The sequence below is a fragment of the Chelon labrosus genome (genome assembly GCF_963514085.1).
Source record: "Chelon labrosus genome assembly, chromosome: 6".
Taxonomy (NCBI): Eukaryota; Metazoa; Chordata; class Actinopteri; order Mugiliformes; family Mugilidae; genus Chelon; species Chelon labrosus.
Window position 1 is genome coordinate 15,169,690 of NC_140342.1, and position 18,525 is coordinate 15,188,214.

Consider the following 18,525-nt stretch of genomic DNA (forward strand, 5'->3'; position numbering starts at 1 on the left):
GAGCTCTTTGTAGTTCTGGAAAAAAACAACAACACAAGAATAAAAGAGATTTTATTTTACAGAATTCCCATCCCACAATGCTGTGCTTTGTTTGGTAAATCCGAAAGAAAACGGTTTTACTCAGGCTTTTATACACCGATCACGCATAACATTATGACCACCTTCCTAATGCTGTGTACGTCTCACTTCTCATCAGAGAATAGACACGGGATGTCTGGCAACAGGATGTTGTTAGTGGGGAGTGTCAAGGAGTGTCATTGCTGTGGGGTGGGGGCGCCTGGTCTGGTCTGGTCTAGGTGGGTGCTACATATAACTACATACAACATCACACGAATGCCAGGTCCAAAAGTTTCTCAGCAGAACATTGTCTTGTCGCAAGATGGTCAATGTTATTTACTTCTCCCGTCAGTGGTTTTAATGTTGTGGCTGTACAGTAAAGTACAGTGAGACCCGCTACAACTTCAATAACATACATGCTCATGAAGCAGGGTGACAAATGTACAAATGGCAGTGCCCTTGAATTGGATTTGCGATCTCAGGTCTAGTCAGTTATTGACAGGTATATTATAGTTTTTAAATTAAAGGAAACTTTGACGGCCCCCTGGGTTCTCCGAAGAGTCAGACGAGGCCAACCTTGATTTACAGCAACCACAGAAGATTCCACATGCATTTTTAATGAGCAGGGTCAGATCGGCTCCAGCTGCTCTGCGAGACGTGTGACGACGCTCACGGAAGAGAAGTTCACGAGGAAGGCGGCACCTCTGAGCATCGTTTCCAGATGCGTGACGCGGCGTGCGGCGGGGGTGTTTTTGGTATCGGAGTGCCGGTTGCCACAGTAACGCACCTCTGCTTCACGGTACTGTACGTTCGTTGACTCAGGCATGTGACAGCATTCCACACCACCCCCTCAAGGTTATCTTTCACAGGCCTACTCAGGCTTTTCCAGTGATCCCCTGGCAGAGCTACAAACTTCTGAGTAATATTATCCCAGATGAGATGTGTGCAAATCATTCTGCTCACTTTCCAAACATGACCTAATCAGCAGTTGCACATGTATCAGTCATGCCTCGAGGCCATGCTGCGCTTGAAGAGGTTCCTCAACGCCTCTTCTGTAGCAGCGCTAAGTACATCCAGTGCCCAACTACGTATTTAGTGCTGAGCGCTTGAAAGTACAAAATAGTTCTGTAAGGATTCAGGACAGCCTGTTACTATAAAAACAAGAGAGGATAAATTAATGTCTATGGCAGGTTTTTTTCTCTCCAAATGCTGACTCAGCACACACATCTGACAAAGCACAGTCAATTTCAGTCTTAGCACTTCCTTTTGCAGTCTTTTCCCCCCTCCTAAATATATCGACAACTAAGAGTAAGCAGTAGTGGGACAAAAGCCATCAGCGCTGTTAAAGATTAATACGAATGCAATCTGCCACGACATTTGTCAACAATGCAGTTCACTCTGCTGTTTGCCTCTGAGTGCAGTTAACCTGGGGTCAAAGGTCCTGACCGGCACCCATTCGCCATCTGCACGCCGTCGTGTCGGCTCATGTCCACTCATCCAGGCCGTAATGAAATTAATGAGCATTTGAGAGTGTCATAATGCAACTCTCGACGCCCACTGCTGCTGCGCTGTGGTGGCAGGTAACTATGGTAACAAGACAGGAAATTGACATAACCTTGTCAGCCCGTCTCGTTTGGGAAAGCGCAACCAGAGACGCCGATGCCTCAAAAATAAGGGACAGCAGACACCCGAGGCAAACCTGCGGTGGCACAATGTGGATTCTGGCAAAATAGTCATGCACTGCATTCATTACCTGTGAGGATGTTGTCTGCGTCGAGCTCCATATTCGCTTTATTTTTCTTTGCTATGTGCCCCATGATCCACTTGGAACGGCCGTACTGTTGAGTGGCCAGCAGCCAGCGCAGTGACTCAGGGAAGATCCTGTCAAAAAAGACGGGGGGATGTCCTTGTTAATGTGACATGAAAAGTGACTCCGCACGAGAAGAGTCCTCCTTTTAAAATCTCATTGGAGTCTGGCTAGCACGGTTAAATCTATTTTTTGCTACACATTCGGAACACAATGTAGGGAACAAGAGTGCACCGTGAGCTCAGACTCCACTTCAGAGTCAAACACAATTCACAGGCGGTTCTGCCTCACACCCATTGTCATCCCTGAGCCTGTTCTCATTTTATGTATGCTCTACTATATAGTTATTTGTATTACATTATGGTGCACATATTCCTCTGAGCGGCGTAGGATCTGTTTGCAGAAGGAGTGCATGTTGATGTGGAGATAGCAAGCACAACGATGTTGTGACTGATTTCAAAGTGCAGGTTTTTTGTAGTGCAGTTTGCAGTCATTTCCACGAATCTGGAAACTTAGATCACCTGCAGCATTTAAATCTCCAGCCCAATCAGCATTTTTTTGTTTCTGTGTTTACAGAGTCAGCCCCTCACAGTGAATTCTGTTTGGATTAATCAAGAAAGCCGACATGGGTCCGTTCTTTTTCCCAGAACGCGCTTATTACAGGACAGATATAGCTTACTAATGCACTCGTGTGCCTCACGCTACGTGGACGGCTCGATTGCACGTGCAAGGAGGTGCCACGAGAGGCAGCTTAACTAGCGGCTAGATTGACAATAGATGTTTGCCCGTGAACCCCTCAGGCTGAGTTCACGGTGCGACGTCCACTAATATCTCAGAGAGACAGCGTTCGGTTCACAGCCTCCTTTGTGTCCTTGACTTGTGCGGGCTTTCAGCACACAAGGCCGTGATTGCATCAAAGCAGACAGCTCACTGCAGAGTGGTGGGGGATAACTTTGTATCGTCGGGTCAACCTGAGGTTTCTTGATCCTGCTGCGGAAATCCGTATTAGTTCTGCAGTCTGAGTCCTCCGCTAATGGAGGTGCACTATATGACTAATATTGACTGTTTCTGAATGGAACCTCTTTCTTGCTCTTTCATCATAGAAAGCCAAGGCCTTAGATACTCTTGGATAATAAAAACTCTATAGTATTGGATTTTCCTTTGCCATCTTTGTATCACACATCAGTAGCATTGTAGAGCATGTCTGCACCACGGCCCGTTATGGGGGAATATATTCTCTAAATCTTTGTTAAAAACATTTTAACAAGGTTTAAATTAGACTGTAGAAACATGGGATGCTTAGAATCTAACTCATGTACATTATTGTTGCAGATGACACCACGTTCTTGCAGTAGAGGAGTAGAATTTAACATTTTAAAGGAAGTGTATACATGATTTAGGGGGACCTATTAGCAAAAGTGGAATACAGAATAGTTTGAGTGAGTTTCAATGAGTGCATCATTATCTGTGACCATGAATTCGGCTTTTGTTTGCAAGCGTAATGGAAATTTACTAATAACACTCGAATGAGCCCTTCATATCTGCAGTACATAGGGAGAACGGACCAACCAAATACAGCCTCTAGTTAAATTTGAAGGTGTATTCAGCCGCCATTCAACTCCAACAAAATGACACAAGCCTAAGACAGCTCCGTACCAAAATGTAGCACATGCTAAGGTATATTTTTTTTTCCTTACCAAATGTAGGACAGCATGAGCAGCAGGGGACAGATGATGACAGCTTGGAGTACCTGCCAGTCACGACACAGGTACGCCAAGCCGGGCATGAGCAGCTGACCACCCAACACCATAAAACTGGCCACCACGGTCATGGAAAACCGCCATCCTGGCAGGCACAGCTCGATCCCTGGCAGAGAGAACGAAGAAGGGAGAAAAATCAGCATGTGTTGCAATCACAGGGAAATTTTCAAGATTTCTTGTCAGTGTGACACCAGAATGAGTTCAGCCACGTCATATAAAAACAAAACCAAAAATCCGAAAAAAAACAAAAAACAGAGGAATATGCATCATCATCATAATTCAGATGCAAAGAAACAAACAAGTTGCACCGTGTTAAATGACTAATATATCTCCTCTGCCTGAGGCAGACTTGCCAGGACATCTATTTGGAGAGTCATGCCATCCTCAGCAAGTTGTTCTGATGCAACACAGAAAACTTTGCAACAAGTATGAGTGTCTGTCATGACATGAAGCTTAGTACAAGTTACCGTTTGTAAGGACCCACCGATTCCCACGCATCTGTGAGTTTTGGAAATTTGGTTTGAAACCCTTGTGCAAAGTGTTTTTTCCTTTTGTGACATTTTATAGACTGAATGATTAAGTGATTGATCAAACAAAATCAGTGCAGCCACAATAAATCACCACGTTGTTGTTCAGAGACAGTAAACAGAGGACGACAGTAGGCCGCTGTGAGGGTGAACCAACTAGAAAGAGGTTCCTTGTACTCGTTTCTCCTCTATCAGAATGGCACCGATTCATTCACCCGGTCATTAGCATGCACGCCACACTGGCAGCCAGCAACCACAGACAGTACAGCCCTTTAGTTACTGCAGTACAGAGGATAGGCTTGGCATCAAAGCCAAGTGAGCGCTACTGTAACGCTGCTATTCTCATGCCACACAAATCTTCCGTGCCGCTTCAATTATTCCTTTTTCTCGCACTGTTTTTTTCCTAATGGGTCTTTTCTGCTCCCCAGGAATCTCCAGATGGGCCTTTCAAGGTGACAGGGCTGGCATAATACAGTGGGTGTCGGCGTCCCCGCTTCATTCCAGTGGAAAAGACTGGAATTTCAATTAGGACTTGCCCCCCTCTGAGGACATGAATAATGCTCTCTGTTCACAGACACTATCGCAGCTGGAATGACAAAGCCAATGAGTGGAGAGCGGGGCGATGGGTGCAAGACCTGCTGAGTTTGAACCAACTAACCTCAAGGCTCCTTCTCCGCTGGGAGAAAAGTGCCGCTTCACTGGCTACGGACTGCATGGGATTGGAATTCTTCGGTTATGTGTAAGGCGTCATGCGCACTTGAACAGGCCACTGCATTGTGACCGGAAAAGCACACGCTGTGGTGAGCAACGGAAAAGTGCTCGCGTACGCCGACACACGGCGGGGCAAGCTACATTACGGTAGCCATTAATATGACAGTACAGGTATGCCGTATGTATAATTGATCTAGACTGAAATGCAGAATGAGAACCAGAGGCTGTGCAAAAGAGACTTGAGCTCCTTAGTACTGCTGACCCTAATCCTCCACAACCCACTAGATCAGCATTCCCAGAATGCTCTGCCGCAGCCTCTGTCCCACTGACATAAATCTACCAATAAGTAATCTGATGTAACACACAAGAAACTCCCTACAGTAGCTAACCAACAGTCTTGGAGGTAACAAAACAAGTGCGGCGTAGCGTAGGAGCTCATAAAAATAGATACATTTAAATGCATTTGTACAGATATCGAGGAGAGTCGATGGGGAAATGACATAATCAACGATCAGGCCAACAGCCAATTAATAATAATGATAATCCTCAAAGAAGATTATTGCTGTGCTGACTTTGGCAAAACAGGAATATGAATCACACTCGCCGGTGCAAGCCACAGTAGCCCACTCTTATCAAGTGCACGGCACCGTCAAGGAAGCCCATTGTTCCACGAGTGAAAGAGATCGGCCGACCACTAAAGGCACTCAGCGCAGCCGCTCCCTGTACCCACAGGCTAATGTCATGACCTTTCTGCTGGTCACATGAGGTCCGTGCGGCTCCGCGCCACCATTACTCCGCCTAATCCCGGCCACTTGATCCGTTAAGTAAAATGATTAAGATAAGGAGCCTTTCCCTAGAAAACAGAGGTTTGTTCGCTGCGATTAATATTCATCCCGTTATTATGATTTTGTTTTAGCAGCAACGAAAACAGATTACGGACACAGTTACCAAGTCGGGACCTGGAAGCCTTCTCGCAGGCGTCCCAGGTGAAAAGCTCCCATCTCTCAGCTATGCTCCTTCTCTTCTTGTGTAATTTACCTCCGCTGCTTTGTAATTCCTGTGCTTTAGACTTTCCGCATCCACCCACTCCTCTGATTCATTTTTGCAATTAAAATAGGTTTGGGTGTGCTCATTAAAGACCGTTTCCTCCCACTGAAGAAACAATCAATTAAAGCCCTGTAGGTGGTATAAAAAAAAAAAAAAGTGGATATCAGCTCTCTACATACAATAGCTACTTAACCAGTACCCGATTGGAACAGTGACAGAACAGACAGCCCTTGCAACTATAACTTGTGCTTCAATAGAAAATAACATTACTGCTATTGATTAGTTACAGCAGAGCAAAACAAAATAATCCTAATGTCCCACACAAAAATGAGTTAACATGAAGACAATGCAAGCCTGTGTCAGTGCTTGTCACACAACCAAAGTCTGATTAGTCCTGTACACGAGGAAATCATCTGTCCCTGAAGGCGTGTGCAGCGTGCGCATAAATAAAAAGTGATTAAACTGGTTGATGTAAGAATGAAAAAGGAAATTGGAGAATGACATTCTTTTCTCTACTTCTCCTCAGACCCGGCAATAGCAGCGTTCATCCTTACACGGGTGGTTGACATTTGGCTCGCCCCAGACAGCAATTACAATAGATAAATGTTAGAAGTTCTAAAAAAAAAAAAAAACTGTGGGCACAGTTGGAAATAGTTTGAGAGACTAAACTCCTGTGCAAAGCTGCTGATGCGTTTAGGGTGCGATTCTTCTTCTCTGTGACAGGCCGGGGCGGCGGTGTCAGCAAACAGCATTTTCCTGATTAGGGCCCAGCAAACCTTGGTCTTTGCCTCGCGTTACTACATTTCGAACAGTTTGTTTGTGCGAAAGGCAAACCGTATCCTCAGTGGGACGCGGTGACGACACAGAGGAATAAATAAAACAGTGTGGGGGCGAGCGCACAGCCGCTCAAGCCACAGTCGATCTCAACCGAAGCATCTGAGGAGGAAGGGGATACAATTCCCCCTTCAAAGTTCAGAAGAACATAACTGTGTGAGGAAGCCATGGCAGAAAGCCAATACTCTGATGGAGCATGAAACGCTTAGACTGACAAGGTCAAAGGCCTTTGTCAGGTCAATTAAAAGGAATGTTAAAATGCCCTTCTCTGCTCATTGATATTTGTTTTAGGGCTGATGCAGTTAGAGGATCCTGCTGATGGCAGATAACTCAGATTCTGAGAACACATGGGCAAAAACAAACTGCAGCTAACTTACAATTACTCGGGTAAAGAGCATTCCAAAGAGCATTTTTAAAGGGACTATTTATGCCACTCTTTTCTTTTCATATATGCACATATAGGGCGACTGTGTTAGCACACAAAATTCCTGAGGTATGCATAAAGGGGCAATTGACTAAGAATAAGGTCATACTCATTGATTAGTCTCTTATCTTGAGCTTCACAGAATGCCAACAAGCCCCAACGAGCCTCAGGCCCTTTCTTTTGAACTATCAACAAGCAGGCCAATAAAACCCCCCGAGGAGAGTATTTTCTTTTGATAAAGTTGGTGTATTTGTATGTACTAAGTACCTCACAAGTCCCTTCACCCTTCTTCCCCCACACACAAAGAAAGATCACCACAAAATAAGATACTGGCACAAGTAACTGAATGTCATTTGTGACATTTAGCCTAGGATTTTACACAGTCTGACCAAAGAAGAAGTGAAACCGCATTTGATCCAAAGAAAGTGCAAAGGTTGACAGTGCTGATTTGACTCAGGAATGTGTGGTGCAACGTAGCTTGACTATTTGTCATGCAATGTGGTTTGCAAGCAACAGGGGTTAAAAATATGATTCCATGGAGAAAGCAACACATTCAGTCTGCTTTTAAGAGGAAGAGGTCTTCCAAAGTCCCCAAAGTTAAAAAAAGAAAAAGAAAAACAGATGTAGGAAATACACAGCTTCCTCACCCAACACATGCAAGCTAATGTTTCAGCAGAGAAAATTGGCAACAATGCCAGCTCAGCACAAAAGGGAACTTTAACCCTGCTCAGAGAAGAGGGGAAAAAAATGGAGTGTGCACCTTAACCCATTTATCAGGAGACATCTGGAGCAGATTGTGGGGAAGAACGAGGACAGTACACTGTGTGAAGCAGCAAGCTTTTGTACTGGGTTTACAGTTTGCAGTCTGGATCTTAACATACAGAATGCATGGGTCTCTTGACGGCAGTGCAGGTTCTCTGCAGTGGTGTAAGCCAGCTGCTTTTCTAATGAAGCCATAACCATATAGTCCAGCTCTGACACGCACTGCTCAGGTGAGGCCAACCCCGCGCAGAATGCTGCCTGTCAGTCTTTGCCAGCAAACACGAATCCGACACAAAGGGAAAGCATTTACACAGATAAACACACACACACAGGGCTTCCATTTTTATTTTTTTCTCCCCACGCCTCCCTCCTTCCCTGCGCCTCATCTGTGTGCACAGAGAGATTAATGCCTGTGGTATAAGACGAGGGCACCGCTGAGAGAAAGCACCTCATTACAGCCAACAGAGGAAGAGTAAAGAAGACGAGGCCGGCCCGGAACTGTCTGACCTGACAAAACACAGCATTGCGCTGCAGCAGGAAGTGTTCTTGACCCACCATCCTGTCTGATCAGAGGCGGTTTACTCCATTGTTGAAATGAATTAAATCTACGCTGGACAGACAGCTGGAAGGACACGCATGACTATACACAGATTAATATTTAATTCCGACTATGGCGTGTTTTATAGTAACGTGCACCTCCTGCATGCTTTTTACTTCCTCCACATCCTCAGCCTAAATTGCCATTTCACTTTTACGTGTTCCTCTTGGTGCTGCCAATGAATGCACAATAAATGTATCTGATGTGGTGCTTTGAGTTTAGGGTTCACAAGAGAATAAAAGCACTTGAAAGTAATGCATATTATTGTTATAGTAACAGATTAAGACCTTACTTACTAGCTCCTTACTGAACTATGGTATCAAGTCACATAGTAACACTAAAAGCCATTAAATTATAGCTCTAACACAATTTAAAAAAACCTATACATGCGTCACATATGCAGCAGAGTGCTTTAGCGTCATTGATCTTTATGTCATGTTCTCCCCTTGCGTTTCTAGTAAAATACAGCCATTCAAGTCCAGTACATTTACCAAAGTAGTGACAGCAAACAGAAGCACATTAGCAGCAATAATACTCCACTGAAACAAAGACAATGTGACTTAATTCCCCAAAATAAACTGTGCTTGCTAATAGGGCTGAACAATCATTGACCGCATCCTTGCATCAATATATAGAGCGGCTGATATTTAGATGGTTTCTCAATATGTCATATTGCTCCAGCATTATTACACTGAACGGACTATAAAAATGATACCACAAAGCAAACTGATCAGCATTAGTTGTTAACATGGGCCCATGCAGAGTTCAAGCGTCTTGATGGCACAAACAATGTATGCAGTGTGCATTTTAGCTAGGACTCAACGGTATTAAATCCTCTGCTAAACCAAGGTTCTCTCAGCACAGGACATGGTTACGTCATTTTCAATTCCGAATTCTTGCTCAGCACATAAACAGAACCTACCCCATCACACTGTGCCATTATTGGAGAATCCAAACAATAGCCGAGGGCTAAGAATAAAATACTATCAAATATTCATTGGCCAGTCTAAGCAGCTACTCATTAACAGTTGTTCAGTGTTCACACCACAGACAGAGAAGCAACAGATCACAAGTAATTTTCAACAGGAGCCAATGATACGACACTGCAAGCTGACATCTGACTTGGTGCTGCATTTTGGACACGGCGTGCTACAAATAGTTGAGCTGGCTTCAACCTTTTTTAAGCGCTTCAAGCGCGCAGTGAAGCGCCAACCAATTATATGCGTTTGGTTCATCAGATGACGACATACGACGAGCACTTGAGCAACGCTTCAACTATGTCGCTGGTGAAGCTTGGCCATTGATGCTAGCAGTGAAATGAAGTATTCAGAGAAGAGGACATACAGTGCTTCCTAATGGATTTGGTGTTCACTTTATTCACAGGAAGTCCATATGTACATGCCCCTTATGTGGTAAACACAATTGTGGAAGCCAAATTTTCCAAATGTTGAGAGTTTACAAGTTGTTACATTGGAATTGAGACTGATCAGCCACAACATTAAAACCAATAACACGTGAAGGGAGTAACAATGGTCTGCTGAGAAATCTGGTCCTAGTATTCATGTAGATGTTATGTAGATGGATACCAGACATCCCCACCCCATAGCAACTACACTCTCTAATGGCAGCAGCCGTACCCAGCAAGACAATGTGGCCTAATACACCACAAAACTGCTTAAGAACAGCTTAAAAAACATTAAAAAATAGTTCAAGATGTTGACTTGGCTTCCAAACTCCCCATACCCCAAACTTATCAAGCATCTGTGGGATGCACTGGAACGAGCTTGATCCACAGTGGCCCCTCCCCTCAACCCATAGGATCCAAAGACTCCCATACCAACACCATAGGACACACTCAGAAGGCCTGAACGGTGTGGAAGGCAAAAGGGAGAACTAAACAATATTAGGTGGATGGGATTAATCTTGTGGTTGATGAGTGTACCAACCAGTTTAGCCTTTTCTTTATGCCTTTGGATTCCCAACAACACAAGGTAACCACTCGTTACCTTGCTAAATTGTTAGACTTGGTGGTTTCTAGACGCCGAACATTGCCTAGCAATGTTGTTCCCACAACTTGTCCCACAAGTCTGCGTTACCAATAGAACGGCAAACACTGTGCATATATAACCTTCCACGTTGTAATCACAATGCGATACCATTTCAATGCAGAGTCACACATTAAGCCAACACAGAATACACTATCTTAAAGAGAAGTGCGCTAGCCAAGAAATGTAAGAGTGATCCACACCACCCTCTATAAAACAATACACTTTGTCTTCTAGATCATCATGCGCAAGGCAGCCACGGACATCTGTGTCAAAGGCCAGATACAGAAAAGCCATAAAGCTCTGCATGATTCATGACACAACAGAATCATGTGCTCCATCATCGCTCCCTTTGTCTGCTGCATCTTACTCTACAAGAGCTCCTCTCACACAGGCCACGACATGTGGAGACATGCCACTTCTGACTCAAACATGGGAAGTGAGCAAGCATGCCACTTAGAGCTTAGAGACATTTGCTCCCCTTTTTAATCTGTAAGGCAAACAGCCCGCCTTTTAGCAAAATTAACAACCGATACCAGAAAACTAAGGTATAAGATTAAAAGAGCCGGTGCATTTAATCTGGCATGGATTTTAGTGGAGACAAACTTTAACCCATAATTCTTTCACACAGGCAAGACGGGCTCTGGACCACTGCCCCACAGCACAATTGCGCAGTCCCAAGCTGATCACAATATTCTCACACAAACACCCAGTGCAGCCAGCTAGCATGACTCAGCTAACTGTTGTGTGGTGTGTGTTTTTAAGTGGGGTGGGGGCTGGGAGCTGTGGGCCAGGCGTGAGGGAGGGGTTGGGTGTTTACTGTAAAAATGCATTAGTGAGCTGCACCTCAATACTGAGCTATATGCACTATGAGGCCTCGCGCTGTGATGCTAAAAAGGCTAGCTCACACTGATGGAGCACTGTGGTATAAATAGCAGCGCTGCATCAGATGACTTTCTATAGCTATGGGCTTTGCTATCCTGCAGGAGCCAACACACTGATGATCAGTGTAATAAAGAGATGCATTAGCTTGGTTTGGGGCTTAACGTTAATTTAAAGAAACGCTTTCATTTGCGGTGGTGGTGTAATTGTATCACGCTGCCTCTTTGTCAGTCACTCCTCGGATATGAAAAGTCTCAACAGACTGTGCAAAATGCCACATACTGCTCAGTCTTTACGTCTCTTTCCTTATACTAGTTACTTGTCACGACTCTCTCCCCTTGACTGAAACCTTCCTGCCACCAACTCTCTTCCCACTTCTTCTTTCTCTCTGTGAGGCATTTAGCATCAGGAGCTGCAGAGGTGTCACATCGCATCAGCCAGTTGGGCCCCGCAGTGGACTCGACTTCGACAACCCATCCTGGTAGAGCGGACAGCAGTTGTGCGCAAATTGCTGCGGCCTGGAAAGAGGTAGCATCTTCTAAGTACTGCATCAGCATATTCCCAAGGAAGTATTAAAAATGTCATTCAAATAAAATAAAACGATCGCAGTTGTCATAATGATACCTTCTGGATTGCCAAGTCGGAGAAAGTAAGGGGGGGGGATTCGAGCAACGTCTCCAGTGCAAACAGAACTGAAGCTGTGATTCGGCTCAGGTTTTCCTTTGTGAGCAAACAAAGCAAAGCCACAAAAGATCATGTGGTCTACACTGTAGCATGTCATATGACTGACAGAGTGTCAGCACCACAGTGAATATTAGCATGCGGTCCAGCTTCATGTGAGCGCAATAAATTCCCCTAACCGAATGCCTTGAAATAAAACGATTGATCCTCTCCAGTAATGCGTTATTGAACCACTGCGTTCCTGCTCTTGAAGCAGCTCCAGTGTAGTTTTGTCAATACAGACTGGCTGCAGGCTAAATATCATGTGACGGAGGCCACACATGAATAGAAATAAGGGTGGTGGTATATTGTAGCAACACAGAACCTATACAAAGCTTAAACACACATATAGACAACTAAGCCCTGCCATACTGAGTGTACTGTATGTTACAGTGTCGCAGCAAGCACTAAAGCATGAGATTCTCAAGAAGAGTTATAAAAAAAAAAAATAAAAAAAACGTGAAGCAGCTTCTGTGGGGAAATTAGTTTGTTACTTTACATACAGACTGAAATGGGAAACCACCCAGCAGCAGGAAGGTGGAAATTTTTCAGCCATTGGATGTGAAAATTGTGCTTGGTTATTGCTTGTTTTCACAGGCAAATAAGGTACTTGTATGCTAGACTATAATTACCAGCTACAGCAAGGAACTGCCAGGATCTTGTATTTACTGTTGATGCAAATGGATCATTATTGGTTTTCTGACCAAGCTCTAAAGTTCAGGTGCTTTACGCAGGCCTGAAACCTGTTGGGCATTATATAGGCACTAGATCCATAGGTAGTTTTCTATAAACCTCCGAGCCATTGCTCAACCTTCTCAAACAGCAAAGGGTAAGGTGTTGCGTTCTCTATCTCTCATTTGAATGAAATCAAAATGCACGTCAAAATATGAATCGTGACCACTTAATTTTCTTTCCACTCACTATATTGTAGTTCCATAGGCTGCTGGGTGTACGGTAGAATGGCAAATGCAAAATATGCAAAACAGGAACGAGACTGGTCGAGCCGAAGGCAGTGAAGGTCGGCTTAAAGTGATGAAACTGAGAGACAATGTGCAATGCCATAAAAGAGAGTACTGACAGAATAGAGGGAGAGAGAGAGAGAGAGAGAGAGAGAGAGAGAGAGAGAGAGAGAGAGAGAGAGAGAGAGAGAGAGAGAGAGAGAGAGAGAGAGAGAGAGAGAGAGAGAGAGAGAGAGAGAGAGAGAGAGAGAGAGAGAGAGAGAGAGAGAGAGAGAGAGAGAGAGAGAGAGAGAGAGAGAGAGAGGATAAAGGAGGAGGACATATAAGGGGAGAAAGTCTGTAGTCTAACTGAAAATAATATGACTCTTGGAATGCAGGCCTATTAAATTATAGCTGCATTTATAAAGCAAGATGCATTGTTCACCCCATCATGGAGAAGAATCGTCTACCATTGCTCATTATTTGCATCATGATAGATATGAATGTAGTGCAAGAATTGTGTTACCAAGTCTGAAATGTACAAGCCATCCTTACATTTTCCACTTATCAGCTCAGCCAATTAATAATTTCTGCAAACTTTCTAACCTTGATTAATGTTTATGTAGTAGATACACAGAATTATTGACTACACATTTGCGTTCTGACCAGCAGGCTAGGAACAACGGATTTATTGGACTATAAACTGTATTCTAATTGGAGAACAATGGATGCAGATGTCAAATTAATTTGATAGGATGCCATATTGTACCATGTAACTCCACCCCTTTGCCTCCTTCTGTGCCACCGTCTCTCCTTTGTTCTGAGATCAGACTAAAGGACCTTCTATTTTGGGTGTGCATTAAAGCCTTTCAAGGTACACACTGTGGAGTAAATTAGAAAGACAAGGACACTGAGGCCCCCTTCCTTCATCATCTCATCCTTGCTCTCTCCGCTTCCTCTCTCTCCCGTGCACTTTCCAAACCTCCCTCTGCATCGGTCAATTACTGTGGCCAACAAGGCTTTTAAGGATCATCGCGAGGACCAGAATGTTCATCAACGGCAACGGCAATTATCAGGACGCCACGAAACATTCATTTCTTTGGAACGAGAAAAACATTTCTTCAGAGCTAATCATTCAAACCTTTGCTGTCCAGGGAGAAGGTCACGTCAGCAGAGAGGAGTTATCTCCACCAACACTGCAGCCTCTACACTCCATGCCTGCGGTGACGGCTGAAACTGTGCCGAAGACAAGTTGCCACACCACCCCCGACCCCTTCTGTCGTTATCAGATTATTGATTCACAGTAAGGATTAAAATCTCAGGAAAAGGCACGTGCCGGCGCACCGAAATGAAAATGAAAGAGTTCAATTTTGGGGTAAGCAGGCCGGCAGTTTCGCGGTAATGAGAATTTATGCCAACAAAGGCATTCGGTTTAATAAATGTTAGGAGGTCATTGAAACAGAATTATTCTTCTTATCAGTCAATGCTACCCTCAGCTAGGGACGGAATTAAAGTACAACAGCATTTTTATTAGGCATGTGAGGTTGTTAATGAAAGCAGTAATAGTGGGAGGATACTACGGGTTAAGAGAAGGGAGCGTGGACAAAATTACTACTGCAATAATTATCACTATATGTATTACGGTTTGTGACCTATGGTAGATATACAGTTCTTTGTACATGTGTTATATGTACATGTGGTTCAGCTGCTTCAGTGATTGTGAAGCAACTTTGTAATAACTTCTCTTGAATTTATTTCTGGAAATTAAAACTTTTACTGTCTGAAAATGGACAATGTCGTCCTTCAAGCAATCATCCTCTACCTTGGTTTCACTCAAAGGGGTCCATGATGAGGCGGTGGCAATACTACAAGAGGATGTGCCTTCTTGCACTGAAATGGCTCAAGGACTCAAGAAGCACGAGATCAGTGGTCGCCATTTTGAACACTTTCTGGAGGTCAAAGCCACCAGCTTCTACAAGGAAGGGATCCGCATGCTCCACAACAGCTGAAATTAATTTTTATGAGGACTATGTTGAAAAAACGTTTTACTAAAATTCACTCCTTCTGCACTGGTCCACAACTTGTCAATCACCTGTTATACAACGATCAGCCACAACATTAAAACCACTGACTGTACTTTGTGTTTCAAAAGCTTACATGGATTAGTCATCATTTTATCAGATAGCATCTTATTTGTACACCAATTAGCCACAACATTATGACAGGAAAAGTGAATAACACTGGCCATCTTGTGCCAATTCAATGTCCTGCTGGGAAACCTTTGGACCTGCCATTCATGTGGATGTTACTTAGACATGTTCCACCCACCTATACCAGACCGGGCTCCCCAACCCCATAGCAATGACACTCCTTGATGGCAGCAGCCATCCCCAGCAGGATGCAGCCTGACACAGGGACACACACAAAAAAGACACCACAGGACACCCTCAGAAGGCTCATGTCCATTCTCTGATGAGTCACAACTGTTTTGGAGGCACAAGGGAGACCTACACAGTATCACACAGGTGGTCATAATGTAATGACTGATTGGTGTATATTGAAATAATAATGTAAGATAACAAGTGCTCACACGTTTCTGGCTAAAGGAAACTTAAGTTTCAATCAAGAAACTTTCATGATATATAAAACTATCCTGATATGATCTTATACCGAGAACCCAAACAGGAAATGTTTTTAGTAAAGCGCAACGAGCTTATCTTACTTCCTAGACACACAGTGGTAAAACAAACCAGTTCGACTGACGGCTGACGAATACACCATTCCAGCAAATACACTGGTCATAGTCATTCATACCTTCCCGCTGTGGACACGCCTTATCAGAACATCCAGCGCAAACATTACAATTCATTGCCGGCCTGAAATAAAACTACTAGCTTTCAAATGCTTCCTAAAGAGCCTTAGGCAAAACATTGCTGCTTCTAGAAAGGCCAGATTTATCAGCAGCACCAAAGACCTTCTGGATGTTATAGTATTAGGCAAACTAATCACTGCGCACCCATTATTAAATCAAGACCCGTCTTACTAGCTTAGTACCTAAAGTAGTATCTATAGTGGTTACTTCCAATGGCAAGTATTAAGTGCAAATTAAGTGGAACCTGTTAGTTTTAGCCTCATTCTGTAAGATATTTCACGAATGTGTGCATATTCGAAGGCCTAAGAGTAACAATTCATTAGGGCCTTCAGCTGGTTACCGATTTACTTACTGAGGACGTAGAGGGAGAGGGTGATCCCTGCCAGGCAGAAGCCCTCAAAGAAACGCAAGGTGCTGAACATGGGAACGTTGATGGAGAAAGCCACGGTGAGTCCAAACACCAGCATGAACAGCACCGATATGATCAGCACCGGGTGGCGACCAAACCTGCCGAGTAAGGTGAAATTAAAAAAAATGACACCTGTTAAATGGAAAGCACCCTTTAATTCTACTGCAGAGCTGTCGGTAAAGGCCGGTGCGAACATCTTACCAGTCAGCGAGTATCCCAAACACCAGGTACCCAAAGATGGAGCCCACCAGCAGGGAAAACTTTGCAATATGGACTTTCCAGGCTGAGCCACACACCAAACTCCACTGTAAAGACAAATGAAGACAGGTTAAAACATTACGCTGGTAAATAACCATCATGTTATAAGGGATTATTTTACAACAGAGGGTTTAGAGTAGTTTAGAGTATAGGAACACTGACACAATATTCCTGCAGTCATTCAATTTAGTGTTTCCCCAAAGTAGAGTATCTCTTAATAAGATATTTGCACAATTTCTGCTCCAACAGGCTAATTTAACCCAATAATATGTGGTTTTAGGGACATTAATTACAGATTATAACCCTGATGTACCAATGTTTTCCTTCACTAGTAAATGTAAGCATGTTTATGCAAAGGTCATTTTGGTAAATCTAATATGTCCTTTGCAAATCAGCACAGATTAAATGATCTACTTACACCAATAAGTGGAGGTCAAGTCAACAAAAGCAAACATTTTCTTTTGAATACTCTACAGGTTGTGGTGTCAAGGACACCTCTCCACAGCAGAGGGATTCCTAGAGTGCAAACAGTCCAATTTGTCCCTGCATTCCTGTGCATCAAGCACACCCTCCTTTTATTTCTTTTATTTCTTTTTGTTCCCCCTCTCCACCTGTAGCAACAAGTTGTGACAAACAGGCCTCACACACACAATACAAGCAATGATTGTGGAGCGGCATAGCAGCACATATAAAGACCGGAGGGGTATCTTGACGCTCTTGTGAATGGGAACAGCTGGAAGGAACAAACTCAACATTGCTGACATGATTGGTTAATGATCCTAGCAGAATATATGATTGTGAGAACTCAAGGAGATGAACTTAAGAGCAGGAGGAGGATATTTTGGATTTCCTGGGAACATATGCTCGCCCAGCTGTCTAAGCAGCAGGAAGGCGCAGACAAGGGGTGTGGTGGCAAAAGCAGGTGCATGGTGTACGTGAGGCTGATCGACGCCGACTTCAACTCTGCCTCGTCTATAAACCAAACCGTTTCACTATAAACTAATACATAAACGTGGTGGAAGGCCGGTGTAGCAGCTCAGGTACATACATTTTCTCTGAGGGGCTCTAACCTCTACCACGGTGACCTGTTCAGAATGGAACGTCCCAGGATTACCCAGAGCCATGCAGCCATCACATGATCCAGGCATGCCACTCATTCATGGTTTCAGTATCGATGTCGGCAGAGGGAGAGGAGAAAAAAAAAAAAAAAACAGAGGGCAGACAACAAGTTCCTGTTGCACAATCACAGAACAGCCAAAGGTGTTTAAAAAAAAAAAAACAGAAGCTGCCCTTCTCCGAGACTGTGACAAATCAACAGATACACTGAAATGAAACTCCGAGTCTGATTACACAGGGACTGGTTCTGCTTGGCAGGAAACGGTGACTGTGCAGAACTGATATCTGGCGGTGACAACATACAGCTGAGCGGTGTCGAAAAACACCAAAATCAGCATTCCAAAGTCACATGGACAAAGACAAAGCGGCGACGTCTCGCAAGTGTTAGGAGCGCGAGTGTGGTCCTGCCAGACACCATTGATGTGCTTTTTTTTCTTTCTTTTTTTTTTTTTTTTTAAAGCATCTGTTAATTTGCATGCATTATCAACCAACATCCCTCTCCGGGCCAACATTCTGACAGAATAGGCATCCGCACTGGGGAAGAAACACAGAATGGGGTTAATCCATAGCGGAGGATATCCCTACAAATTTCAGATTCAGTGTGAGTCAAATCCATGCAGCTAGTCTGCTATGCCCCTATTATCTCTGTCACTTGCTCCCCTTGCTGTTGTCTTGCTCATTAGAGAGGAGTGAATAGAGTTCCCTGTGTGGAACTGGTTTAGACACATATGAATCCATTAGCTGCCAGAAAATGCAGA

General features: G+C 44.0%; 1 protein-coding gene across 1 annotated transcript in view; it reads right to left on the minus strand.

The window, feature by feature from the left end:
* Positions 1-18,525, minus strand: part of LOC311489897 (solute carrier family 22 member 23-like) — a 30,936-nt gene that overhangs the window by 5,408 nt on the left and 7,003 nt on the right. Inside the window, exons 2-6 of the mRNA XM_084547209.1 lie at positions 16,595-16,698; positions 16,337-16,491; positions 3,562-3,730; positions 1,811-1,938; positions 5-15 (exon numbers count right to left, since the gene is read on the minus strand). Of these exons, the coding sequence (XP_084403335.1) occupies positions 5-15; positions 1,811-1,938; positions 3,562-3,730; positions 16,337-16,491; positions 16,595-16,698 (567 nt within the window). The remainder of the gene's footprint in view (positions 1-4; positions 16-1,810; positions 1,939-3,561; positions 3,731-16,336; positions 16,492-16,594; positions 16,699-18,525) is intronic.